Source organism: Silene latifolia, chromosome 4, assembly GCF_048544455.1.
Source record: "Silene latifolia isolate original U9 population chromosome 4, ASM4854445v1, whole genome shotgun sequence".
NCBI lineage: Eukaryota > Viridiplantae > Streptophyta > Magnoliopsida > Caryophyllales > Caryophyllaceae > Silene > Silene latifolia.
Window position 1 is genome coordinate 2,060,908 of NC_133529.1, and position 27,071 is coordinate 2,087,978.

General features: G+C 41.7%; 2 protein-coding genes across 3 annotated transcripts; one reads left to right on the forward strand and one right to left on the reverse strand.

Moving 5' to 3' along the window:
* Positions 1-16,895: 16,895 nt before the first annotated feature.
* Positions 16,896-19,603, forward strand: LOC141653902 (small ribosomal subunit protein uS19-like). Its single transcript, XM_074461769.1, has 4 exons — positions 16,896-16,976; positions 17,294-17,442; positions 18,989-19,046; positions 19,162-19,603. Exons 1-4 carry the CDS (start codon positions 16,896-16,898, stop codon positions 19,408-19,410), a joined length of 537 nt encoding a protein of 178 aa, XP_074317870.1. The 3' UTR covers positions 19,411-19,603.
* Positions 19,604-21,370: 1,767 nt separating this feature from the next.
* LOC141652518 (uncharacterized) lies at positions 21,371-25,769 on the reverse strand. Of its 2 annotated transcripts, none has more exons than XM_074460034.1 (4): positions 25,510-25,769; positions 23,004-24,411; positions 22,787-22,912; positions 21,371-21,815 (listed from the first exon to the last, which is right to left on the reverse strand). In XM_074460034.1, exons 2-4 carry the CDS (start codon positions 24,407-24,409, stop codon positions 21,659-21,661), a joined length of 1,689 nt encoding a protein of 562 aa, XP_074316135.1. In that variant the 5' UTR covers positions 24,410-24,411; positions 25,510-25,769; the 3' UTR covers positions 21,371-21,658. The 2 variants fall into 2 exon arrangements, with proteins under 2 accessions (XP_074316135.1, XP_074316133.1); XM_074460032.1 differs by having other exon boundaries at positions 23,004-24,557; positions 25,510-25,760.
* Between the last annotated feature and the right edge of the window lie 1,302 nt (positions 25,770-27,071).

Sequence of the window (27,071 nt, forward strand, 5' to 3'; positions counted from 1 at the left end):
GAATCTTAACCTTATACATATTTCTATAATAAGTGTATCTAATTTACCTTCAAGCCTCATTCAAATCTATTTTATTACTCGTGGTACCATTTTTATTTTAAATTGTAAAACAATCGCACAATAAAGTTTTTCAAAACATTTACTCATTTGTCATAATATTATATTTCGATTCGCAAATTAGCAGCAACTTTCTTTATCTTTTAATACTCCTTGAAAAATAGATATCAAACTTTGTACTTATCAATAATTTGTGAATATCTTATTTAAATTTTGATTAATATACTTTTATATAATGACAAATGAATGTAAATAATATAATAATAAATTATCAATAGAAGTTGAAGTGTATTGTGAGGGAAGTAACTTTAAAATTAGTAGGAGAAATACATATGATATTTGAAAAATAAACTTCGTATTATGTATAATTAAATATGACATTAGCAATAACAAAAGACGTAGGGGCATATTTCAGGGTTCATTTTACTTTTTACATGAGTAAATTCCATGTAGTACGTATTAGGAGAAATACATATGATATTTGAAAAATAAACTTCGTATTATGTATAATTAAATATGACATTAGCAATAACAAAAGACGTAGGGGCATATTTCAGCGTTCATTTTACTTTTTACATGAGTAAATTCCATGTAGTACGTATTATGCATGCACATTTGTCACAACCCAGTTCGCTCTAGGGCCTTTTAGCCTAATAACATCTCATTTTTTTTAATCGAAAGTTGTTATAAAATTGGATATTATAAATAAATCAAATGTTTTTTTTCCTTCTAATTTAATAAAAAGTGAACAAATACTAATAAATATTTTTTTAATATTAATAAATTGCAGATAATTAATTTATTTCCCGTTTCTAATAATAAAATTGTAAAATAATTAATTACTTCTCCTTTCTAATAGGAAAATCATATTCCTAATTATAATAGAAAAAATTTAAATGATTATTATCTCCTAATTCTAATAGTATAATTAGAAAACAAAAGGCTTAATAAATTGTTAATTTATTTCCTATTTCTAATAGGAAAATTGTAAAATAATTAATTAATTCTCATTTCTAATAGGAAAATTATATTCCTAATTATAATAGAAAAATTATAAATAATTAATTATCTCCTAATTCTAATGCTAATAGTATAATTAGGAAAAAAAAGCCTCCTTTAGTTATATATATTGATTCTGTAAAAGTTGGGCATATATCTTGATGGGGCATATTCTGCACCGCTGACCAAGTCAACATGATTGAGCAAGGTCAAAGATATCCACAGCAAGTCAACGACTTGGACAATCTAGCCGATGCAGCCCATCGGCCGTCGTCACTGGGTCTCGGCATGGTAACTGCCCGGTAGGGACACATATCCGCGTACTCGTATCCAAGACCCCTCGCGGCGAGCCACAGGATCCGCCGGCCACCATAGGCCCCTCGGCCGAGGGGTAGATCAGTCTTTCCACCTGCTAGCCACTTGGCCACTTGGCCACTACGTGACAAAAGGTGAAAGCCTATAAATACTCCTCAACCTTCATTGAGGAAAGGACCCCAAGGAATACACAACAAAACCTAAATACACTATTCATCTGGTAATATCTTCCTTATCTCTCTACAATACACATTCAGCCAAGTAACAACTTATCTCTTAAGTTTACTGACTTGAGCGTCGGAGTGAGTACGCTTGGCACAAAGCCAAGCCCTCGGTTCGTTCATTGTTGCAGGAGAGGCCGTGAGGAACGATTGAGACCAAAGGAGAACTCAACTCAAGACATCATTCAACAAGCCAAGGGTGGTAACTACACTTGCTCTGGAATTACACCCGGAACAATTGGCGCCGTCTGTGGGGAAAGACACTAGAAGCTAGTCACATTCATTCCCAAAAAAAAAAAAAAAAAAAAAAAAAAAAAAACAACAAAAACCCACCCAAAAAGCTAAGAAGATGTCAAAACAACAAGACGCAGTCGTGACCGACGAAACCGCATTTTACCACGATGACACTTTCAACAATTCTGGAGTCGTGCAGCCCTCCACCGGCGGAGTAATCCAACCGGAGTTCGGGATGCCGATAATGCCGGACACGTCGCCGCCAGCCAACAAGGTCACCATCATGGGACACGTGGTTGACATAGCAAAACTAAAGATGGTCCTGGACCTAATTAGTAATACGTCTGCTCACACTGTCACGCCGACAAGAGCGGCGGAAAACGCCCAGGAGACCGGGGCAAACGTAACTCGAGAAATTTGAACGGAGCACCGGGAGAAGCCGACCCGGACCAAGTCGCGGGAGCCCAAAGTGGACGTGGTAGACCTAAGTCCTTCCCGCACTCATGGGAGGAAAGCGTCCCCGCAACACGAACGAGGCTTACCCCGGAGGAACCAGAGGAGTCCGACTCAGCAGAGTTGGAGGAGAAGTCCGAGTCGAAGAAGAAGTCCTTCCCGCTACGAGGAGAGGAGCCGGATTAGGAATGCGAGGAGCCGATCGCCGCGCGTCGTTAGATACGCGGTCAGACAGCCCCTCAACGCCTACGTCCTAGACGTCCAGGTGCCAACTAAGCTCAAGTTACCACCTCTATCATACAAGGGAGACAGTGACCCAGCCGACCACGCTGAGGCTTTCGAGTCTTACATGTCGGTATGGGAACACCCGATGAGGCAGTGCGAGTCTTCCGACAACTTTGCATGGGATGGCTCAAAGTTGGTATAAGGGGCTTCCCGACGGCTCGGTATACTATTACGCCGACCTAAGAGACGCCTTTCTAGCCCAGTACTCTTGCAACAAGAGAAGGGCCGTGGAGACATCGGACCTCCTAACTATCAAACAGGAGGGGGGCGAGTCTCTACGAAGCTATGTGAAGAGGTTCGACGGAAAGGTCCAGCAGATTCGAGAAATTAATCCCGAATTGGCGGCCTTCGCGGCGATGAAGGGCCTCCCGGGGAGACTTGAAGAATGAGCTCATAAAGTGCGGAGGGTCTGAACTTGGACGCCGCTAGAAAAATGGCCGACCAGGCCATCAAGGTAGAGGACTATCACAAGACGGGTAGGCCCGGCGAGGCCGAACACTCAGAAAAGAAGAGTCACCGGGAGGACAACCCGGATGAGAGACGCCGTGACAACAACGGGTCACGGTCCGATGAAAGACGCCGTGAGAATAATAGGTCACGGTCGGACAAACCTGCCAGGAGACAGGACTCGACGGGCGCCGGGTGGAGTTCGGGAACGTACCACCAGAGGCGGTATAGTGATAAGACCCCTCTCGTCGTATCAGCCGCCGAGGTCTTTGCCCTGAGCAAAAGCGAGGGCCAGAAGTGGGAAAGACCCCCCAAGCCAAAAAGTGACGGTGACACGAGCCAGTACTGTGAGTACCACGGCCACACCGGCCATTTAACCAACGACTGCCGGCATCTAAAGAATGCGATTGAAGAGCTGATATGGAAGGGGAGCCTCGGCAAGTCGTTGCCAAAGGCCAAAAAGACGCGTCGACGGCTCGGGTAAGAAATCCGTCTTGAACGGATAGGAGTGATCCATGTTGTCATCGGGGCAACGAGAACGGAGGGTCCGCTCATGGGCACAAACGGCACCTGAACGAGCTATATCAGGCCATCAACTTTGTGCCCAACACAACGACCCCCGCTTCCAACATCCCCGATATAACCATCGGAAGGAAGGACTACGAAGGAGTCATCGCTTCTCACAGCGACCCACTTGTAGTCAATTTGGACATATCCAACCACCTGGTCAAGAGGTGCACGATTGACACGGGCGCGTACACGAACATCATGTTCGTGGAGTGCTTCCTCGGCCTCGGCCGAAAGTCAAGGACTTGAGCCCCCGCACCAACCCACTATACGGCTTCTGCGGGCCGGCTTGGTACCACTGGGATCAATCGGACTCCGGTGACGTTCGGCGAAAAGAATACGGCTAAAAATGTCCTAGCCGAGTTCGTGGTCATCGACGGCTCGTCCGCCTACAACGTTCTCATAGGCCGAGTCACCCTGAGCGAGGCCGACGCGAGTGATGTCCATCAGGGCCCTAACACCGATGTATGTCTCGGACCGGGGAAGCGCATAAGCTCGTCTCCAAAGACGAGAATGACGAGGTGGTCAACGTCCAGATAGCCGCCAGAGGATGCAACATGCAATCCCTCAAAGTGGCAAAGAAATCAGAGAAAGGGAAAGGTCTGTCCTTACAACAGGAGTGCGACCTCATGGATGTAACTAGCGGCTGACTAGGACGTTGTGCCTTCAACAGGCCATTAGGACGCTGGTAATCTCGGGAATAACCTATGTAGCGACGGAGGTGTCCAAAACAGCTGTGGGCACCCCGACGCATGTTTTTACCTAAATGACAAATCATCCAAGTCTTCCATCAAAATGTTCACTCTTCCCATAGTCACTAGGAAGCGTGCGAGACGCGACTCACACTTTGTCATGTCGACAAGAGCGGCAGTCTTTATCGATGAGCGACGCGACTCACACTTTGTCATACCGACAAGAGCGGTCGTCTTTATCGAAAGATGTCAGCTCACACTTTGTCATACCGACAGCAGAGAGCGATCTCATGAAGAAACAGGCGCCGTCGTTAGTCACCCCAGTAGTAGACGCCACGGCGATCACCCCAAGAGGTTGGACGCCGTCGCAGTCACTCCAAGTGGTAGACGCCACGCCAGTCTCATGAAGAAACAGCGCCGTCGCAGTCACCCCAAGTAGTAGACGCCACGGCGGTCACCCCAAGAGGTTGGACGCCGTCATGATCACTCCAAGTGGTAGACGCCACGGCGATCTCATGAAAAACAGCGCCGTCGCAGTCACCCCAAGTAGTAGACGCCACGGCGGTCACCCCAAGAGGTTCGACGCCGTCGCAGTCACTCCAAGTGGTAGACGCCACGGCTAGCCTCATGAAGAAACAGCGCCGTCGCAGTCACCCAAGTAGTAGACGCCCGCAGCGATCACCCCAAGAGGTTGGACGCCGTCGCAGTCACTCCAAGTGGTAGACGCCACGGCAGATTCATGAAGAAGCAGATGCCGGCTCACACTGTCACACCGACAAGAGCGGCAGCCACGACCATCGCAGTTAATACTCGCAGAGCAATCAAAATGCCTTAGAAGCGTTAACACGATTGAGATACGCGCTCTGGACTGCCTCGGCCAAGCCGAGGCGGAAACAAAAGAGACACTCAATTAATAACGTAAGGAGACAACCCAGACGAAGACAGGTGTAACACCCCCATACTCCAAGTGCCTTACCAGGACCACTCAGGTATGGAGACATCACCATCTCGGTTGCCCGAGGTATGATAATCAAATAGACAAAATAGAAACAACATTTATTATAAGTGCTTTAATGAAAAGTTACAATCCTCAAACCAACTGAAAGTACAATACATTATTCCAACTAACTGTTCTCAAATGAAATGTAAATAAAGACTAAACTACAGCGGAAGACTCTATCGTCATGTCGTGGCCATCCCCGACTATCCAAAGTACCATCTCTATACCGCTCAATATCTGCTCACCATCCCGAATGGATCACCGCAGTTTTACAAAACGACACCGGGTCGGTGACTAATCACACAATCAAAACAGATAATAACAATAAGGCAAACAGACAAGAAATCAATCACACATACACACAACACCAACTCTCATCATCATCTCAACACCGATCGTCCTTTGGACCGACCACAGCGATGGGGGACCGCAGCCGTTCCCACCTAAGCCCCGCTCATCGTACGAGCGATAACCCTGTATCATTAATGTGCACATCCCCTTCCGTGGCGGGTTCCACGAAGGGCGAAACTAGGGCGTGAAGTCACTCCCGCAAGTGACTCCACTCAGCCGAGAACGCATCTCGAGAACCAGATACAACAATCACAATCACAACCGTCACAACACAATTACGATATTAATCAATAATCACAATCAACCACCGTCACAACACAATTACGATATTAAACAATCAATCTCAACACATCAACAATCATCCCATTATGGGACTAATACTGAGTAGGAAATCCTACCTGGAATGCAACACAAACATCAGACGATCTAGCAGCTGTCTCAAAACCTTTCCTCTACGAACCCTTCTCCTATACACATAATCACATAATCACTACCAACACAACAAATCATAAAAACCCCCAATCCCAAAATTAGGGTTTAAACAAAGTCAACCAAACGCTCTAAAATTGGTATGTAGAACTTACCCTTGACGCAAGGAACACTATGATGCAAAGAACAATGAAATCCGACACTCTAGCTCCGGGGTTTGTCAACAATGCGATTAGGATGATGAATGAACTTGCTTTCTCTCTTTAACAGTAAATTAGGTTTTTGTAAAAGTGTTTAGAATGATGACGGAAAGATTATATATCTTAATCGCATAATTAACAAAACCCGAGAAAAACTCCCCGTAAACCGGCTACTCGATCGAGTACCCAAGGCTACTCGATCGAGTACCCCCCTACTCGATCGAGTATCCTAGTTACTCGATCGAGTACCCAACAGGTCAGAAACTTTTCTAAAACGCAACTTACCCTTACTCGACAGAGTAAGGCCTACTCGATAGAGTACCCCAAGACTTATAAATACGGAGTATTACAGTCTTCCCTCCTTAAAAAGAACTTCGTCCCCGAAGTTCAACCCATACATAAAAACAACCATACTAACTCGACCAAGACACAACAACATAACTAAGAACTCAAGAACTCGACCAAACATAAAACATGAACTTTTAACACCCACTCCACCAACTATGTTTACTTCCCTAACATGACTCACGATATCGTATCCACCACAGATATATCTCTCACGACACCAACTCCATACATAACCAACTACCATCCTCTAATGCTGCTAGCTCCATAATATCATCCACTATCAAATCCAAAATCAAGACACTCATAGACATCAAACGGGATGTTACATTCTACCACCCTTAAAAGGAACTTCGTCCTCGAAGTTTACTCACACTCATAATCTCATCATCCAATCACACTATCGAAGTATTCTCGCATTCCTAACATCAAACTACTACAAGCACGTCCGTGACCTTTTAACACTATCAACCACAACATTTACAAATCCATATCTTAGGCTACACCAACACTCTACTTCCAAATATACTACCATATGAACAACCATCAAAATCTCTTTTATCGCATCCTACTCCTCTTAAGATAAATGTTACGTCCTCGTAACTCACTAATACTAAATACTAGATACATCTCATTACTCTCTTTACCACCACATGTGTAAGATAACCGCTTATAATCTAAACACTCGCCATGCATATATCCAAGGCTCTCTTACTTAAACATTCCTCATACCTCAACTCATTCGTCACACCATCTAACCTATACCTCAAAACTCGTAGCGAAATCACCATACTAACTCTCCATTATTTCTGCAAAACAACATACCTCTCTATGTAAGGCACTTATCTCCCAGAAGCATAACTCACGATCCACACTCGTTATGTACACGCACACTAGATCATCAAGTTCTTTCTTCCATTACCGCAAAACTCATACACAACTTAACATGACACTAATTCCCAATACCCTACACTCATTGTCTCAACAAAAGATTATGAACCACCTGCATCTTTCGGGTCATTACCACACATGTTCTACGACTCACTTGCCATTACCATGTCTCTTTGAAACCTTAACTAGAACAAGATCATAATTATTGTAACGACCTCTCACAACCGTATCCCATCAATAGAACATCACTATACCATGACAACAACGAAAACATATTCAACTCTATTTCCTATCATACTCTACCTCATTCTTAACTTAACCTGGTAAAGAGAACATCAATAAGCAAGACAACTGTCTACATGCAGAAACTGAAACTCGCAGGGAGCAACATCAAACAGAACAACAAACTATGTATAACTGGTATGTACTTTCGAAACTCAAATCATAATCATCCCGCCTAATCCACCACAACCGGTGACGGCATCACAACACCGCCACCAACAACCACACCTTAGTGCGAAAATACCCGCATCACAACACTAAATAGCGTGTCCGGATCACCACCCGAGGCACCACAACCACATCGATAGACATCACAACTGCATACAACTCCCATAAACACTGACTCAGGATAACTTTTCAGTCAAGAAAAACTTACTCAAATCCACTTTACTAAATCATAGCACAACATATTTTATGAATTAAACAGATACTAACCTCGTGAATATCATCCCCTTACCATATCACATATTGACATGTATCATGAATACAGACAAGCATAACTAGTCATGCCAAATCAGTCAAATTATTACCCTTTTTAAACATCGTTCCATTACGTTCTTGTATCCAACATGTATTACAGAAAATTCAGATAACAACTTATAATTATCACACCATACCATTTCTTGTGAGGTCACAACCTCACACAAACATTTATATATATGACATAGACCCATAATCACATCCAATCAGTCAATCCTGATCACGTAAGTTACCTCTCGATAAAGGTTACCTGTCGCCCGAGTTTAACTCATATGCCCCTCATAACATATTCCCCCACTCACACAACCATCACTTCCTGCCAAATATAACCATACCTTTACTATTCAACTATTAGCATCCGCCTCATCTAACCACATCTTATACCCTCTTACAATCATACACAACAATCAGGTCCCTACCAAATCAACCTTTTTAGAATTGCTACCTTTCTAATATACCATCACTCTTAACCACTAGTGACAACACCACAAACGATAACACTACCACTGTCCGAACATCAAACCTCTTACACTTATCTCTAAACATCACGATTTCTTTCCTATCTTTGGTTGACATCCCAAATAACAAACATCGAATCCATCAACAAAATTACCTCAATATTCTTCCCAATACTATCCTTAATTGTATCATCATCTAACTCTCCGCCAAAAATCTCGTATCGTGCAAATATTCTACTAACTTCTTACTTTCCTTAATTCCTCGAAACTCATTACTAATCATGTTGTCCTAAAACTCCTCTATAACCATTAACTAACATCCTCGTGACGCTATCACACATTTCAATGATTCCTTACCTTTATATCACATGACTCCGGTGAATATTTTCCTCAGCTTACTTTTATCCTTCTTTTCTCTTTACACTCAATAATACCAATTAATAGTTCAACTCCTTATTCCTTCTAGCTAACTCTTTAGAAATCCGATTCGTTCTCACTTGCTCCAAAACTCACATCTAATTATTTCATATCGATATCATCTCACTCTTTCTTACCACAAATATTCTCTTATTATGTCATCAATCACCCTTGCCACTAATCCATCCATAAAATCAACGTTCTTGTTCAACAATTGCATCTCCCTTCTTACATCTCCAGAAATCAAAATTCCTTTCATACCGCTAATTGCCCAAGGAAAACCCACAATAGTTTCATCTCTTAAAAAGCCAAATCTCCACCCCGCGACATGTCTCCACAAAGTTCACTATATACCACTCTTCTCAACCCCTTTAAAACGAACTTTCATTATGTATATTCTTAACCCACACGGCTCTTAACTACCTCCCTCCATAATTCTTTACACATCTCAAATTGTCACTATCCATATCCTTACTCTCAATCCTTTCATTCTCACGTTCCTTATACTCACATCATCCTTTGCCCACATTCACTTACTTTTACGTTACTCAACATACAAACATATCACTCATCTCATCTCACAAAACATGCTCTATGTCTCTATACACCATACCAATCTTCCTTTTCTTTTTCCACTATCTATCACAACACATATAACTCATGTCCTCCCACCGAACTCATACTCACCACAGGTGCCACTCACTACACCACAAGATTGGGTAACTTACGCGTCAAGACCAATATACATGTAAAACAATGCATAAAAGAGCAAAATAATAACTTTGAATTAAACATAATATGCAACGAATTCAAAAGATAAGCATATGACCCAAAACAGGGGTCACTAGATCGAAATGAGGCCACTCGATCGAGTAAGGGACTTACTCGATCGAGTAGGTGAAGATCAGAAGCACGTAAAACAAATTACCAGGGCTACTCGATCGAGTAGCTAAGGTACTCGATCGAGTGCCCCCTTACTCGATCGAGTACCAAGGATACTCGATCGAGTACCCCAATTCTCAGCACTGTCCAGTTTTCGTAAAACAGTCATAACTCACTCATTTCTTGGTTGTTTTGGACGTGTGACCTATCGTTAGAATCGTAAAAGAACAAGCTATCACCTCCAATTGGAATCACATTAAAATCATTTACGCATCTCAAGTTATAACAGTTTAAAGACAACCTCTTTATAAACGAAAAACACAACTATTGATTTTTACTTCCCAAACGACTTAAACAACAACAAGGTAGACAAAACGACTCAGTACACATAAAACCAGTATTACTAATCTCATGTTACCATCTTCAAAAATCAAGCAACAACATCCATCATGCACATATATTATTTAACTCATTAGTCATGTACTAACCGCACACTTTAAATTCTATAACTTTTCGTAACACAACATTCACATACATTACAAATCCTATTTCCATGTTACTAATACATCAACATTACAAATACACTTCGTGACCTAAACATATTCATAATCACAAAATTCATATTCTCATGCAATTGCTACTCCATCTTTTCCAATCAATTCATCCATTTCCAACACATTACTCATCATTCTCATACACTTTTCTAACAATTCCAACCAACATTGTAAACCAACTATCATGCAACATGCTTTCAATCAACAACATACGAAATCACATTATCACCATCTTTTCTACACATTCCTCATTCTCCACATACATACATCCACCGATTCATGCCACACATCACCATATTGGAACACAATTCACAAGATAAACACATAGCGATCCCGACTCATATCCCATGTGACCGGTTCAAAATTATAGGGCGAGTTCGCGACTTTAGGACGTCTCCCAAGTCTTTGCATTAGCTCCTACAACCTTTACCCCGGGTTCATTTTAATTGACTCCCTAGATTCATTAGATTCATTGGTTACAGGTTTCAGGATCGTCGCTCTGATACCATTTGTAACACCCCCATACTCCAAGTGCCTTACCAGGACCACTCAGGTATGGAGACATCACCATCTCGGTTGCCCGAGGTATGATAATCAAATAGACAAAATAGAAACAACATTTATTATAAGTGCTTTAATGAAAAGTTACAATCCTCAAACCAACTGAAAGTACAATACATTATTCCAACTAACTGTTCTCAAATGAAATGTAAATAAAGACTAAACTACAGCGGAAGACTCTATCGTCATGTCGTGGCCATCCCCAGCTATCCAGTACCATCTCTATACCTGCTCAATATCTCGCTCACCATCCCCGAATGGATCACCGCGGGTTTTACAAAACGACAGGGTCGGTACTAATCACACAATCAAAACAGATAATAACAATAAGGCAAAAAGACAATCGAATCACACATACACACAACACCAACTCTCATCATCATCTCAACACGATCGTCCCTTTGGACTACGCCCGATGGGGGACCGCGATCGTTCCACCTAAGCCCCGCTCATCGTACGAGCGATAACCCTGTATCATTAATGTGCACATCCCCTTCCGTGGCGGGTTCCACGAAGGGCGAAACTAGGGCGTGAAGTCACTCCCCAAGTGACTCCACTCAGCCGAGAACGCATCTCGAGAACCGAGATACAACAATCACAATCACAACTGGTCACAACACAATTACGATATTAATCAATAATCACAATCAACCATCGTCACAACACAATTACGATATTAAACAATCAATCTCAACACATCAACAATCATCCCATTATGGGACTAAATGCGAGTAGAAATCCTACGGAATGCAACACAAACATCGACGATCTAGCAAATTTGTCTCAAAACCTTTCCTCTACGAACCCTTCTCCTATACACATAATCACATAATCACTACCAACACAACAAATCATAAAAACCCCCAATCCCAAAATTAGGGTTTAAACAAAGTCAACCAAACGCTCTAAAATTGGTATGTAGAACTTACCCTTGACGCAAGGAACACTATGATGCAAAGAACAATGAAATCCGACACTCTAGCTCCGGGGTTTGTCAACAATGCGATTAGGATGATGAATGAACTTGCTTTCTCTCTTTAACAGTAAATTAGGTTTTTGTAAAAGTGTTTAGAATGATGACGGAAAGATTATATATCTTAATCGCATAATTAACAAAACCCGAGAAAAACTCCCCGTAAACCGGCTACTCGATCGAGTACCCAAGGCTACTCGATCGAGTACCCCCCTACTCGATCGAGTATCCTAGTTACTCGATCGAGTACCCAACAGGTCAGAAACTTTTCTAAAACGCAACTTACCCTTACTCGACAGAGTAAGGCCTACTCGATAGAGTACCCCAAGACTTATAAATACGGAGTATTACAACAGGGGTGCTAAAAGTACAGTTGAGGCAAACACTAGCGCAAGAAAAAGAGGTAAGGTAAAAACCTCGGCCAGGCCGGAGGCAGAAGAAACGAGCTCTTATTAAAAAATGTTCAACGAATTACAAGTAATTACAAGGACAAACCAAAAGACAAAAGGCTACGGATATTATCTCCCTATGTCTGCCGTTGCTCGCCATTAACGTGATAGACACCTTCTTCAAGGGGCAACCCGGTAGCTCCCTCAAGCGGCCTCGGCTTCAGCAGATTTGACCTTAGCCTCGGCGGCCTCGGTGCCCTTGCCCGGTCGGCTTCCGCCTTGGCCTCCTTAGCTTTCTCAGCGATAGCTGCCGCCTCCTCGGCCGTTTTTTGCTCTATCTTCACCCTCGCCGCCTCCTTGACCCTTTCCTCCACGGCTTTCTCCTTAGCTTCGAGCTTATCGTCGAACAGCTTGTCGTATTTGTCCCACAGAAAGGAACCTTCAAGAGGAAAAAGCTCCTCAATTACTTCCCTGGCGGTGCTTGGCCGGATCCGGTCGGAACACGGGTCGGGGAGCATTTTGGTTTGGAGCATCTCAATGTCGTCCTCCTTTTGCACGATGATGACCTCCTTGCTCGGATCACCTTCCCCTGGATCTCGAAATTTGCTCCTAAATTCATTCCTCTGCTGGAGGTAAAGGTCGGCATGCCTCTGAACAAGGTCACACTTCTCCAAAGAACTTTGCGGCTTCGGCCGCAGCGCCTCGGTCTTGGCTCTCTCAAGAAGGACCTCCTTTTCGGCGTCCTCCCGAGCTTTCTCTCGGCCAAGAGCGCCTTCTCGGCCTCCCCCCTAAGCCTCTGCTCATTGAGGAGATCCAGCCTCGCCTTCGCGGCCACCTTCTTAGTGACATCAAGCTCAAGAGCGGACTGAGCCACGGCCTTCTCTTGCTCTATAATGCGAGCACCGGCCAGCTCGTTCCACCTCGCCAGCTCCTCGACCAACCTCGCACCTTCCGCCACGAGCCGGGAGGGGGAAACCTTCTGGGATGAAGGGTCAACAGTGACATTTCGACCGCTAGTCTGCGGTCGGGAAAGGGAAACCTTCTGGGATGAAGACCCAATGGCGACGTCATGATCATCAGCCTGCGTCACTTTCTCTTCCACTTGCTGCTCAACAGGAGCGGCGACTGACAGCGGCTGATCTACAAAAATTTAAAAGAAAGCATCAGTATCAACGTACATCGGCATGCCGAAGAGCCTGTCATCGGCAGCGCCTGATGAACCGGCTAAATCTAAGCCACCGGATAGATCGATCATCGTGCTTGGCCTTCTTGGGCGAAGGGCCCACCTCTCGTCGGCGTGACGAAGCAACGGCGGCGGTAAAGGTCGCTGTTTTCTCTTACGGACAAGGGGAGACCCCTCCTCCTCGTCAGAATCATCCCCATTAGAGATGTAAACGATCTCCACCGTCTCCTTACGAACGGGGGGATGGGGGTGGGGCTGGTGTCGGCGCCACCACCGCCGAAGACTTTGTTCTTCGCGTACGGCGCGGCACTTGACTAATGACCCTCGCCTGGGCCTCCACCGCATTCAAGCGTCTCAGCTGCTGGTCCATAAGCTCATTCGGCGACGTCCTGCGGTCATGGGTTAGAGCCTTGGGATGCAATTGAGACACGGTCTTATCTTTGTGCGGCCCATTCTCCAGGAGGATATTCTCGAACAGTCCGGCCCAAAGTGGTGCAAAGGAAACAAAGCGGGAGTTAGGTGGAAGAAATAAATCAAAGTTCGAAGAACAAGAACATTGAGAGCGATGATGGGCCTTGCACCGACCCCACTCACCCCGCGCTAGGGCGGGTATGAGGCGACATAGCAAAGCGGCTCATCACGAAGAATGATGCGTCGGGGAATCCATCTTCTCGAGAGGCCACTCTCATCCGTCTCAAAGAGCCTCATCGCCAACTTCTCATCCGCGTTAAGGTAGACACGGTGGCATCCATCTTGAGCTTCTTGTATGAAACCCACTTGTCACGCTCCACCTTAGTCTCGCACCGCAAATTAACCGGGTGCTGGAAGGAGCGAGGCAGCGGATAGTCATCCGGCACCTTAACGTACACCCACCGATCCCTCCGGTCCTTGCGGGAGGTAAGTTTGTCAACGAAGCATAACCATGCTCCGTTTGCACATCGTACCATCCGACACGGTTAGGAAATGCGATGGCCGGAGATAATGAAGCCGGCGGAATAAATTCTTTGTCGGGGCCTCTCCCTTGAAGAGACACGGCCAAACAAAACCGACTATGGTCCTCATGGCCAACGGGTGTAGTTGGGCAACGGCAACGTTCATGGCCCTAATGATAGCCATAACGTACTCATTTAGCGGAAACCGGAGCCCGTACTCCAAATGCCGCATGTATACACCAGTTTGACCCGGTGGAGGACAACAGACCGCTTTGACCCTCCCTAGGAATAACGATCTCGTACCCCTCGCCAAAGAAGAAATGGTCCTCGAATAATCTCTCGCCGGAACAACGGGCAAGCTTATGGGTCCAAGCACAGTCAAGGCGGACCTTACAAGCGTCGCCGTGATCCATAACACGCTGCCTCTCCTCATTAGGGCGAGCCTCTTCAGCATCATCACCAAAATCGTCATCAACCTCATCGGAGTCATCCCATTCCTCCAAAACTCGAGGATCAACTTCGGGAGAAGGAGACCTAGGACCCCGGTGCGAAGTACTAGCCCAGCAAGACGGAAGACATGATAGCAATAGTTACTTAACAAAATAAGAAGGAAGTTTGTTCGTTTACCTTGAAAAACGCTCGCTCCAGGAATAACAATTTCGAAAAATCGAAGACGAAGAAAACCCTTGAAAGTTTGGAGAAAAATTTTAGAGAATGAAATTGGTGGCCAAATTCACGGGATAACTGCCCTATTTATAGGGAAAAGCCCATGAAGAAGGACCAATCAGAGAACAGCCCATGAAGCGCCAACCAATCAGCGTGCAGACACGTGTCGGACATGCAACCACGGGATGTCAATCGTTGCAACAGTTAGACGTCAATCAATGCAACAGTGACCAAGCGTCTTCAACACGCCTATTCATATCTACTTGCCTACTCACCTTCCTCAAACAAATTCCCAAGCATCTGCTCTCCGCCGGCCACATAATCAACCAGGCTAAAAAGCGCCGGCCGGGGGCAATCAAAAACAACCGGCACTCTCAACCCTGGTCTCGGCCAGCGTCACTTTCTTTTCCACATCGGATGCCCTTTACGCATCCATGTGGAGGGGGGATATGGTACGGCCTAAGAAGCCGCCGCAGAAGAAGCCGATGCAGGAAATTTTTTACAAATTGCGCAGAATATACGCTCAAACATACATCGGAGCCCATACCACGGCATAGACTACGCTGGGGGCAAATTGATGGGGCATATTCTGCACCGCTGACCAAGTCAACATGATTGAGCAAGGTCAAAGATATCCACAAACAAGTCAACGACTTGGACAATCTAGCCGTCAGACCCATCGGCCCGTCACCTGGTCTCGGCATGGTAACCTGCCAGCCGGGACACATATCCGCGTACTCGTATCCAAGACCCCTCGGCGGCGAGCCAACAGGATCCGCCGGCCAGCCATAGGCCCCTCGGCCGAGGGGTAGATTAGTCTTTCCACCTGCTAGCCACTTGGCCACTTGGCCACTACGTGACAAAAGGTGAAAGCCTATAAATATTCCTCAACCTTCATTGAGGAAAGGACCCCAAGGAATACACAACAAAACCTAAATACACTATTCATCTGGTAATATCTTCCTTATCTCTCTACAATACACATTCAGCCAAGTAACAACTTATCTCTTAAGTTTACTGACTTGAGCGTCGGAGTGAGTACGCTTGGCACAAAGCCAAGCCCTCAGTTCGTTCATTGTTGCAGGAGAGGCCGTGAGGAACGATTGAGACCAAAGGAGAACTCAACTCAAGACATCATTCAACAAGCCAAGGGTGGTAACTACACTTGCTCTGGAATTACACCCGGAACATATCTAATTATATGATCTTATTATATTATATCATGTATTAGTCTACCTATGGAACATAATCGGATCGGAGTATAACAAATCACTACTCTATCTATACCTATGGAACATGATCGGAGTATAACCATGATAAACTAACAAATTACTGCGTAAGTTACTATTTGTATGATGAAAAAAGTTATTTGCTATTTCTCGAATATTTAAATTAGATTGTAAATTCGTTAAGGACTATGAAATAAGAAAACTGACATAAGAGAGTTGAATAAAAGATAACAAAACATGACTTCTATATAAGTTATTTATTGTATATATCTAAAAATTTTAAAATAAAATAAAAAATATGGGTCTCGAATCTCGATAGGGTCTGGATCTTAGCGACAAGATCCCATATCCACGTAAATTTTCCTAAATCTATATCCGACCCATATCCATTGGATCCATAAAAATGAGATCCATATCCGCCCCATCAGGATACGATCCAACGAATATGGGTAGGGTTCTGAATCCCCTTCCAATCCCTATACGAGTATACGGTTGTACTCCGTATCAAAATTAATTCTACGTATAATTTTACGGCGATAAGTATAAAACCTCCCCCACCCTCCAAACACATTTCGTGCCAAAACCCTAGCAATCCGCAAATTAACCACAATCCTCTCAATTTACCGCAATCATGGTAAATTCTTTTCTTCTTCTTCTTCAAGCTCTCTTACATCTTTATCCTCTAATTACGTAAATTATTTTGCTGTATTATTATTCAATTGCCATGAAATATTGGAGTACTTCAATGTATTATACTCGTATTGCAATGTAATTAATTTTATGTAAAATTAAATGAAATAGGCGGAAGTAGTAGAGGTGGCGAATACTGTGGCGGTGCCGAAGAAGCGAACATTTAGGACGTTCTCTTATCGTGGAATTGATCTTCCTGCTCTTTTGGATTTGAAAACTGATAAGCTTGTTCAGCTTTTACCTGCTCGTATTCGTAGAAGGTTGTTATCAATTTAATTCTTTTATGAGACGGTTTTATGTTATAAAGTACTATACATTTATAATTACGTATTTGTTTTATTGAAAATTTCTCATGTTAAAATTACGAGTTGTGACTTGTATAATGCGGTACTTGTAGTTGTTATGATGCACTTTATGTATGAGGATATGTTTCATTGAGACGGTTTCGTGTTAAAATTACGAGCGTGACTTGTATAATGTGTTACCCGTAGTTGTTATTATTGCACTTTATTTATGGGTATATGTTTCATTGAGACGGTTTAATGTTAAAATTACGAGCGTGACTTGTATAATGTGGTAATCGTAATTGTTATTATGCACTTTACCTATATATAATAGTATATGTTTCATTGGGACGGTTTCATGTTAAAATAACGAGCGTGACTTGTATAATGTGGTACTAGTACTTGTTATTATGCACTTTACCTACAAGTAATAGTTTTATAGAGACGGTCTGTTTTTTTTTTTTTTTTTTGGTACATAGGAGGGGCGAAGCCCCATAAACTTAGTGAATTGCTATTACACGGGGAATAGCTACCCCAAAAATGTCCTCTCTAAGAATGGAACGGAGTGCTTCATGCGGTTGGTCCATGTGCTGAACTAGGGTGCTCGAATGAACTCCTCGATTTGCTAGAAGGTCTGCCGCTCGATTAGCCTCCCGATAAGTGTGTTCAATTCTAACTATCCAACGAGGTTCCTTTATCAGCTTCTTGCATCTTTGGACTATGAATTTTAGATTGTTCTAACCAGACCGTCCTCGAGGATAATCTTAACACATTGTGCGCTGTCCATATGAACTAGCAACTTCGGAATATGGATAGATTTTGCCCTTTCCAATCCCGCTAGAAGGGCTAGAAGCTCCGCCTTCATCGATGTACAAATACCGCAAGAGAAATGAAAGGCAGTAATAAAGTTACCTGTCTCGTCTCTAAATACGCCACCTCCTCCGGCTGGACCCGGATTTCCTTTAGAGGCACCGTCAGTATTTAATTGAGTCCATCCGTGTGGGGGAGGCAACCAGCGGACAAAGATTTCTTCACTAGATTTTCGTGACTTGGGTATGAATATGTCATGTATATCGAATGCTTGTTTCGAGCTTGCGAATTGACGGTCTGTGACTTGCATAATGTGGTAGTTGTTATAATGCAGTTTATTTACGAGTGTTTGTTTTATTGAATCGATCTCATGGTAAAATTGCTAGTTTTAGAGTTTTAATAGAAGATTATGAGACGGTCTTAGTAAATTACGAGTGTGACTTGCATAATAGGGTAATTGTGAATTAATTAGGTAAAAAGCTATCTATCTAGTTTTAATAGACGATTACATGGATTATTACGTCTGAGATCGTCTTAGGTTGAATTATTTTGAGGATGATTACACAGTGGGGCCTTATGTTAATAGGGATTATGTAATGAATTTATTGGGCGCGTCAATGTCTCTAAATCGAGTAACTGGATTAGAATGTGTTGTTCTGTTCTCGTTTATTTTGATTGTTTGTGTTTTGATTCGTTTATTTTTAATCAAAAGGACTGAAAGGGGATTGAAGCAGAAGCCTATGGCTCTCATCAAGAAGCTCCGTAAAGCGGTATGTCTTCCTCTGATCTCTGCTAGTATATTTTATTTCAAATGCATTTCCTCTGCGCTTTGTAATAAATGAATTTCGTGTTTGATTGTTAACTTCCTCAGATTTAATGATACAGAAACTTGAGGCTCCCACTGGTGAGAAGCCAGAGCCAGTCAGAACCCACCTTCGAAACATGATAATTGTTCCGGAGATGATTGGTAGCATTATTGGTGTCTACAACGGCAAGACCTTCAACCAGGTTGAAATCAAGCCGGAGATGATTGGTCACTATTTGGCCGAGTTTTCCATCAGTTACAAGCCTGTAAAGCATGGTAGACCTGGTATTGGTGCCACCCACTCTTCTCGGTTTATTCCTCTTAAGTGAGTCGCTGCCCTCACCGCGTATCCCTTTCAATACTTACTTTGTAAACAATGAAACAATTGAGAATTTTTTCTTGGCAGTGATTGTTACTGCATAATGTAGTCTTAGCTTTGGATGGCAGTATTAGGTTGGTTTTTTTGTTGGATTGCGGTTTTTGATTTTAGATTCGTCTCAAAAAAAATGAATGAATTGTTTAAAACTTGTGTGCTTACAATTGCTCCGTTCTATGTTTTAAGACTGTTGTTGCCGTCACCAATCTTTATCTGCACAACTTAACGTCTCAACCATAATCAACTCCGTGTTGATGTTGGCGGGTTGAGGTTGACTGGCGGAGGGAAGAAGTTGACGAAGGTAGTGAAGTTGTTAGCGTGGGTTCAAGACAAAAGCAGAATACTTGATTGATAGGCATATTTACAGGTAAGAGGTAGAAATTAGTATTGAACTCGAGATGAGAGAGTATAATACTTCGTGATGCTAGAGGCGGTCAACGTGTTGTGCTGGTGCGTGTTGGGCATGGCCTGCCACAAGCAAGGGTGCAATAGAGTGGCCTGAGCTCGACCATAAGGAGGGGAGGGCTGGGCTCTCTTAGGTTTAGCCGGGGCTAGGCTCATAGTTTTTTTTATTGTTTTCGGGCGGGCTGGGCTCGGAGACATTGTCCTGGTCTTAACACAAGTTGGAGGGCGGGTTATATCGGGCTAGTAATGCTTGTTAAAATGGGCCAGATGAGGTGAGGCAGCATAGACCGCCACGTTGGCCAACTCTACATTCTACATTTGAATCAAACCGATCGGAAAAAGACTCCCCACCCCTAGAGACGGAAGTCGGTTGTGCCGGGCAGCGCCTGGTGCCGGGCCACCATGCCTGGAGGGGAAGTTAGCACGGCCTAGGCCTACGAAAGTGGGCTTCGTTTCGTGCCGGTGAAACGAAATGGCGGCCCAGACACGACTCATGGCGTGCCGTGTTTGAGCGTGCCCAAGTAATTTCTCCACTCCCAACTTTGTTTCTTTGCAATTTAGGCGTGCCCAAAGCACGCCATGCCGAGGTAGGCCATGCTCTGCCTGGGTTAGGCACGAACTTCTTTCTAAAACTTAGGCTCAGACACGACCCATAACATGCCGTTCTAATCCCAACCAAAATGGGCCGTGTACCGTGTTAGGACGTGCCGCTCCAACAGCCCGCGTGCTCACTTCCATCTCTACCAACCCCCAAATTGGTTGCAATTGATCCCATTTGACTCTTCTATCAAAATCAAGTCCCTTTCACTAACAAGGAATCAAGTATCAACAACTCATGAATGTGTTCTATCAAATCAAAGAGGTATGAACAACAGACCAAACAACAATTGAACTAACTAACTACTAACCATAACATCCGATCCAATTAGTGAGTTTCAACATGGCCCAATTTAAAAGCTTGTTATTATCATGTTCAAAATAATGATGGATCATAACTAACAACGCACCCACAAAAGGCATAAAAAAACAGATGAGACACCACAATACTTGCTTACCAAAACATATCAACAAAATCTTGCAAGATTAGTACATGTTACACATGCTTGGTCAAAATTTTCCTAGGAGTGTGTGAAGCTCAAGTGGTCAATGCCCATCTCCGAGTGTCGAAACATCGGATATGGGTATAGCTGTTCAAAAATCCAACTAACCGGTCTGGTCTCCAGGTCTGAAAAATCTAACTAACCGGTCAGGTCCAAACCAAATAAAACAAATTTGGTTTCAAAAAGTGATCTCAACCCCTAACCCATACTGGACCGGACAATTCCAATCCGGTCCAGTCATTGGGTCTTGAAAATAGGGATGGCCGGTTTCAACAGTCAAGTTTGATGGCCGGCCTAGCTTGGCTTGACCCACTAACCCACCACATTGGGCACAGTTTTCACCAGTCCGGGTAGCTCACGTGCTAGCCTGGCACAAACCATCTGTCATGGCCGGGAATGCAATGATGCAAAGATTATAACTGTATCAGATACTAAAAGGTCTCTAACCATGTTACACCATCTAACTATAATAAACAGAGAATGTCACAAAGCACAGAATATATTTTTTTCACTTTGAAACTCCAATGTTCTAACTTTGTTGGCCCTGCTTTGGCCTAATATAACTATTACAACAATGCTTAAAATGTTTTTTTCCTGAACCCCCCAAAAATGCTCCTGAAATTAGAAGCCTATCCCTAAATCAGCATTTGCCTAGGCGAACGGAACTATGTACTGGAGGAATTCATGTTTTTTGGATCATGGGTTTGTTGCAGACTGTGATGGCACCACCGGCACACGGGGATGATTGTGATCGCCTTCATATGTGACAATAAGCATGGAATCATCGTCTAAGCACCTCTCCACATGTTTCCTAGCCGGGCAGCCTCTCACACAGCTACACTTGTAGTAACCCCTGTAGATGAATCAAGTTTTAGAATAAGAACTCGTCTTTGCATAAAGCATTGGAAAAATGGAGATGTATTTAGACATGGCAATCTGGTCATTTGGATTAGGTCATTTCAGGTATAGTGTATACCAAGCGCTTTAGGCCGGGTCATGTCATTGTTGCGAAAGTATCAAATAAAACATTTTGAAGGGGGAATGTAACTAAGTACACGTTCGTTAAAACGTAAACTATAGGTCCGATTAAGATTTAGTTACCATCCTAGGTCTCAGTTTGCAGACTTCTGGCCGATGCAGTAAATTACTGTAACAAATATGGCTTCATGATAGAAGTCGCCGGATGTAAAAAAATAACCACAGATATAATGAAAACTTCCTATTGCGGCACAAACAACCAAAATCTATATTTGAATCGCTTGCCAAGTTTATAGAAAAAAAGAAAACACGCCCTACTCGGTAACAAGTAATTATTTCCCTTTTCAGTTTATATCAGCAAACTGAAATATTCTATGATGACGGAAAACATTATGGTAATTTCTCCGTATGAATAAAGTAAGATGGCTAGTATATATGAAGTCCCTAGAAATAGGAGTGAGGAGTCACAATATTCAAACTGTATAACAAATTAACTACAAGGGAATCGAGTATCTAATGATGCCTTAAGTTGAAAGCGAGACTTATTCTTACCACTAATAAGGTATTTCTTCTACTGTGATCCTACAATTTTCCGAATATCAGAATTTACGACTCAGTGTTATAAACACACTTCATGATCCAAGCATATATATCAAGATGGTTAGGCAAATAAAAAATTCAATGGAACGGGATCTAACAGGATTTTTTTTTTTTCAAATGGCAACATTAGTTTCAGCAGAATTTACCATTCACATTACCGATACAATTTCAAGAAATAAGCTAATATGAGTTCTTGCAAAATATACCGCAGCAGTAACATTAGTTTAGCTAGGTCAAGTATTATACCTAGGATGCGGTGAGCCCTTGATTGGTTTCTGCCCGTATTTTCTCCATGAAAATTCGTCCGGTGGAATATCAGCTAGCTTGTTGCTGACAGCAGGAACCTTGATAGATCTCCTCACCCTATGCTTCCTATATCAGGCAAAAATAAGAAACAAGAAATCATCGTATCGACATTTAATCTTACCAAGAATGCAATAGCAACCAACAAAATCTAACAAACCTCTTCTTCGAACAATGGCAGCTTCCGATCTTCCCACATTTCAAATTTCCATCTTTGATCATGCCAGGGCCCCTCTTTTTAAGTTGACTTGAATCCTGACCCGACCCATGACTCATGCCAGTCAAATTAAACCCATTTTCACGCAAATTGGCCGCATTTGCATCAGCACTCCATGAGGCAATTAATGACCGAGAGGAAGACGACAATGCGGGTAAAGAACAAGGGTTATTGAAATTCAGATTAATCCCACTAATACTCCTCTTATACATCAATTCAGCCTGCTCTTTCAATTTCTGGTGAAGCTTAAGCTTCTGTTGCATCTGTTGTTGCTGATAGAACTGATACTGTGCCATCGAGCTCGGGTTATGAGGTAGTTGAAACGGAATTTTCCCACTAGACGATCGTGGGTCCATTGACAAAAACCCCAAAGACATGCAACTTTTTCCAGATGTTGAACCATTTTCATGTGCAGAACCCTCCTTCAGATTTGTTCCTAAATGCTGGGGTTTCCCATTCCACGAGCGTAAATCTAGTGAACCATTCCCCAACGACAAGCAACTTTTCCCGGTTGTTGAACCATTATGAACAGACCCCTCGTTCAGGTTGGTTCCCAAATGCTGAGGTTTCCCACTCGATGAGGGTAAATCTAATGAACAATTCCCCAAAGACAAGCAACTTTTCCCAGTTGTTGAACCATTTTCATGGACATAACCCTCGCTCAGCTTGGTTCCGAAATGCTGGGGTTTCCCACTCGACGAGCCAAAATCTAGTGAACAATTCCCCAAAGACAAGCAACTTTTTCCATTTGTTGAACCATTTTCATGGATAAAACCCTCATTGAAATTGGAATTGAAATCAATATACGGGGCTTTCCCACTCGACGAGCCTAAATCTAGAGAAAAATTCCCCAAAGGCAAACAACTTTTCCCAGTTGTTGAACCATTTTCATGCACACAACCCTCCTTAAGGTTGGTTTTGAAATGCTCGTTTTTTCCACTTGACGAGCCTAGCTCTAGTGACAAATTCCCCAAAGACAAACTACTTTTCCCAGTTGTCGAACCACTCTCATGGATCAAACCCTCATTCAAATTGGTTTTAAACAACTGAAAACCCTGATCAAGGGGTTCTTTGCCTTTTTCCGATTCAATCTTAGAATCGGTTTGGCTTTCCAAGAAAGTGTCTTGGAGTAAAGGGGTGGTCTTATTTTGATTCACTATCCTAGCCCTTGCATGTCCAACACCCTTGCCAAGATTCGACACAACCCGCTTGAATTTACTCACAGTTTGCTCAGTTTCAGCAACTAAATTCTTATTCGCGGTATTATTTTCTTCGGGTTCAGCAATGATTCTAAGAACTTTATAACAATTCTCAATTGCAGCTTTACTAGCTTCCTCAATTCCTTCCATTTCTTCAGAAAAAAGGGGATAAATTACACCAAAGATTAAATCTTTAAACCCTAATTTTAATCTCTAACCCCACCAAAACCCACAAACAGTTCAACTACCATCTAACACTAATAAATACACTCTTCAATCAACACAAACATATTTTCAACTGCACATTTATCACAAACATAGTACTAGTCAATTACCCAAATAACCAAAAATTCAACCTTTCATAAAAATACAATGTCATAACAATTATAAGCAACTACTAAAATTCCCAAATTAACAAAAAATTCAACCTTTTTTTTGATATAAAATTCAATTAGAATTCACATTTATAAACTAGTAAAATTCCCAAATTTCGAAAAAAAATCCACCTTTTTATACAAAAATCAATTAGCATTAACATTTGTAAACAACTAAAATTTCCAAATAACAAAAGAAGATCAACCTTTCATGAAAAATCAAATATCACAACATTTATAAACTACCACTAAAATTCCCAAATAACAAAAAAATTCAAGCTTTTTATGAAAATTTAATTAGCATTAACATTTATAAATTATTCAAATACTCAAATAACAAAAAAATTAAGCCATTTTATATAAAAAAAAAATCAATTAGCATTAACATTTATAAACTACTAAAATACCCAAATAACAAAACAGTTAAGCCACTTTATAAAAATTCAATTAGAATTAACATTTATAAACTACTAAAATTCCCAAATAATAAAAAATTCAACATTTTTATAAAATTTTAATTAGCATTTAACTATTAAAATTCCCAAATAACAGAAAAATTCAACCATTCATAAAAACTCAATGTCTAACATTTATATACTACTAAAATTCAACTAAAATCAAAATGAGCATGCTTGAAATTAAAAATGACAGTGACACAAATTGAATTTTAGTACTAAAAAAAATCATGGACATAACAAAAACACACCAACATTACCCCAGTGTCTTAATGACTCCCACAAATTGCGGGTTTAGAGTGTCAGATGTACACAGCCTTACCCGGATATTCATAACACAAAGAGACCGTTTCCGAATAACAACTAAAAATTAAAAAACACAACTGAAAATAAAAAAAAAAAAACAAGGAAAAGGACAGACCTTTACTAAATTCAAACCCTAGATTCTTCAACCATGAAAAGACATGAAAGTGTGAATGTGATGACTTGAACTTACATACAGTTCATACTGCTTCATCTTTATTTATTTATTTATTTATATAAGTATTATTTATGTATTCATTTTTTTTTTACTTTATTTATTGAGAAAACAAGGGGAAAATAAAAAATTGTAGAGAGATGAGGAGGGAAGGAGGGTAAGTTGGGATTTAAATAAGCATTCAAGTGAAAGATGTTGAGAACAAAAGTTGTAAATGAAACTGTTAACTCAGGTTAGAGATTTCAGATGGGTCCCAAATTAAGACCTTTTTCCTCTTTTTATTTTTTACAAAATTCTTATCGAACATATCCGTCTTAAACACTAAAACGGGTTAAACAGATGAATTGGACAAAACATAGTTACCCGAGTGAATGCTAAACTCTTGTCTCGGCCACCTATATGAGTTATCATTTGACTCGTTTTATACTTAAAACTGACATGTCATTCTTAAATGTAGGTAATTTTACTTTAGACCGTCTTACATTCTTAACATAAGACCTTTCATAAATCACAATCACCTTTTATTTTTCACATCCTCTATTTTAATCGAGTGAGGTCGAGTTAAGTTAAGACGGTAAAATCTACTGTTTTTATTTGTTTATTTATTTAAATAATGAGGAATATTAAGTACACTCATAGTTTTACTTTTAGTTGTTTACTTAAGAGTACCTAAAAAGGTGAAAATCATTAGTACTCTTATCAAAAAATAAAGTAAATTATTAGTAGTAAGTGAAGTCTTTTGTGTGTGTTACTAGAGTACAACGGTTCATTTCATTGACTTATTACTTGGAATTATTAGGTGAAAATGTTATTTTTATCAACCCACTTGGGTAGTTGAGTGGGGTACATTCCTTGTAATGAAGTTATGTACCGTTTACCTAGGGTAAATGCCGTGGCTTGGATTGGCTACTTTACCACTTGTTTTAAACTAATGTGTTAAGTATAAGCGATGTTATTTGACATGTTTTAATATTAAAACGAATATGTTTATTTTAAGAAAAATCAAAATGAAATTAAGGGATTATAGGTGACTTCCTAATCATTTAATGATATGATTTATTATTATACTTTTTACATCTCAATCGTTTGTCAACTTTTAATTAAAATACATCTATAAAGAATAATAAATATGTAAATAAATGAACAAAACAAAGGAAGTATATATAATAAAACAATTTATTACATTCTGATGAGTACATTTAAATTTCTCTAGATTCACTATACTAACTTTGTGTAAATTCATACTTGCGGGCATTTGATATATTCCGTATTTTTTACTCGTATTTGTCAAGTAACGTGTTAAGTTTTTAGGTTTGTGCTTTTGCGTCTTTTCCGCCGTAGTCTAACTTATCTTTTTCCCTTAAATCACGTATTGTCAACTGCAACACAAAAAGTAATATAAGACCAACCGGTTATGAATCGTCTACTAAGTGTAAAATGTGACTTAATTGCTTAATCCACCTGGATTTAGCGATATGCACGATATATTTATGTGGATTCACATG

Bases quoted from the DNA above. Each gene is read 5' to 3' on its own strand.
- LOC141652518 (XM_074460034.1), bottom strand. From the start codon at position 24,409: ATGGAAGGAATTGAGGAAGCTAGTAAAGCTGCAATTGAGAATTGTTAT. The intron at 22,913-23,003 runs GTTTGTTAGATT...TGCCTGATATAG, and splicing joins TGCCATTGTTCGAAGAAGAG to GAAGCATAGGGTGAGGAGAT. The intron at 21,816-22,786 runs GTATAATACTTG...ATTCATCTACAG, and splicing joins AAGGGCTCACCGCATCCTAG to GGGTTACTACAAGTGTAGCT.
- LOC141653902 (XM_074461769.1), top strand. From the start codon at position 16,896: ATGAGATCCATATCCGCCCCATCAGGATACGATCCAACGAATATGGGT. The intron at 16,977-17,293 runs GTATACGGTTGT...TAAATGAAATAG, and splicing joins CCCTTCCAATCCCTATACGA to GCGGAAGTAGTAGAGGTGGC. The intron at 17,443-18,988 runs GTTGTTATCAAT...TTTAATCAAAAG, and splicing joins CCTGCTCGTATTCGTAGAAG to GACTGAAAGGGGATTGAAGC.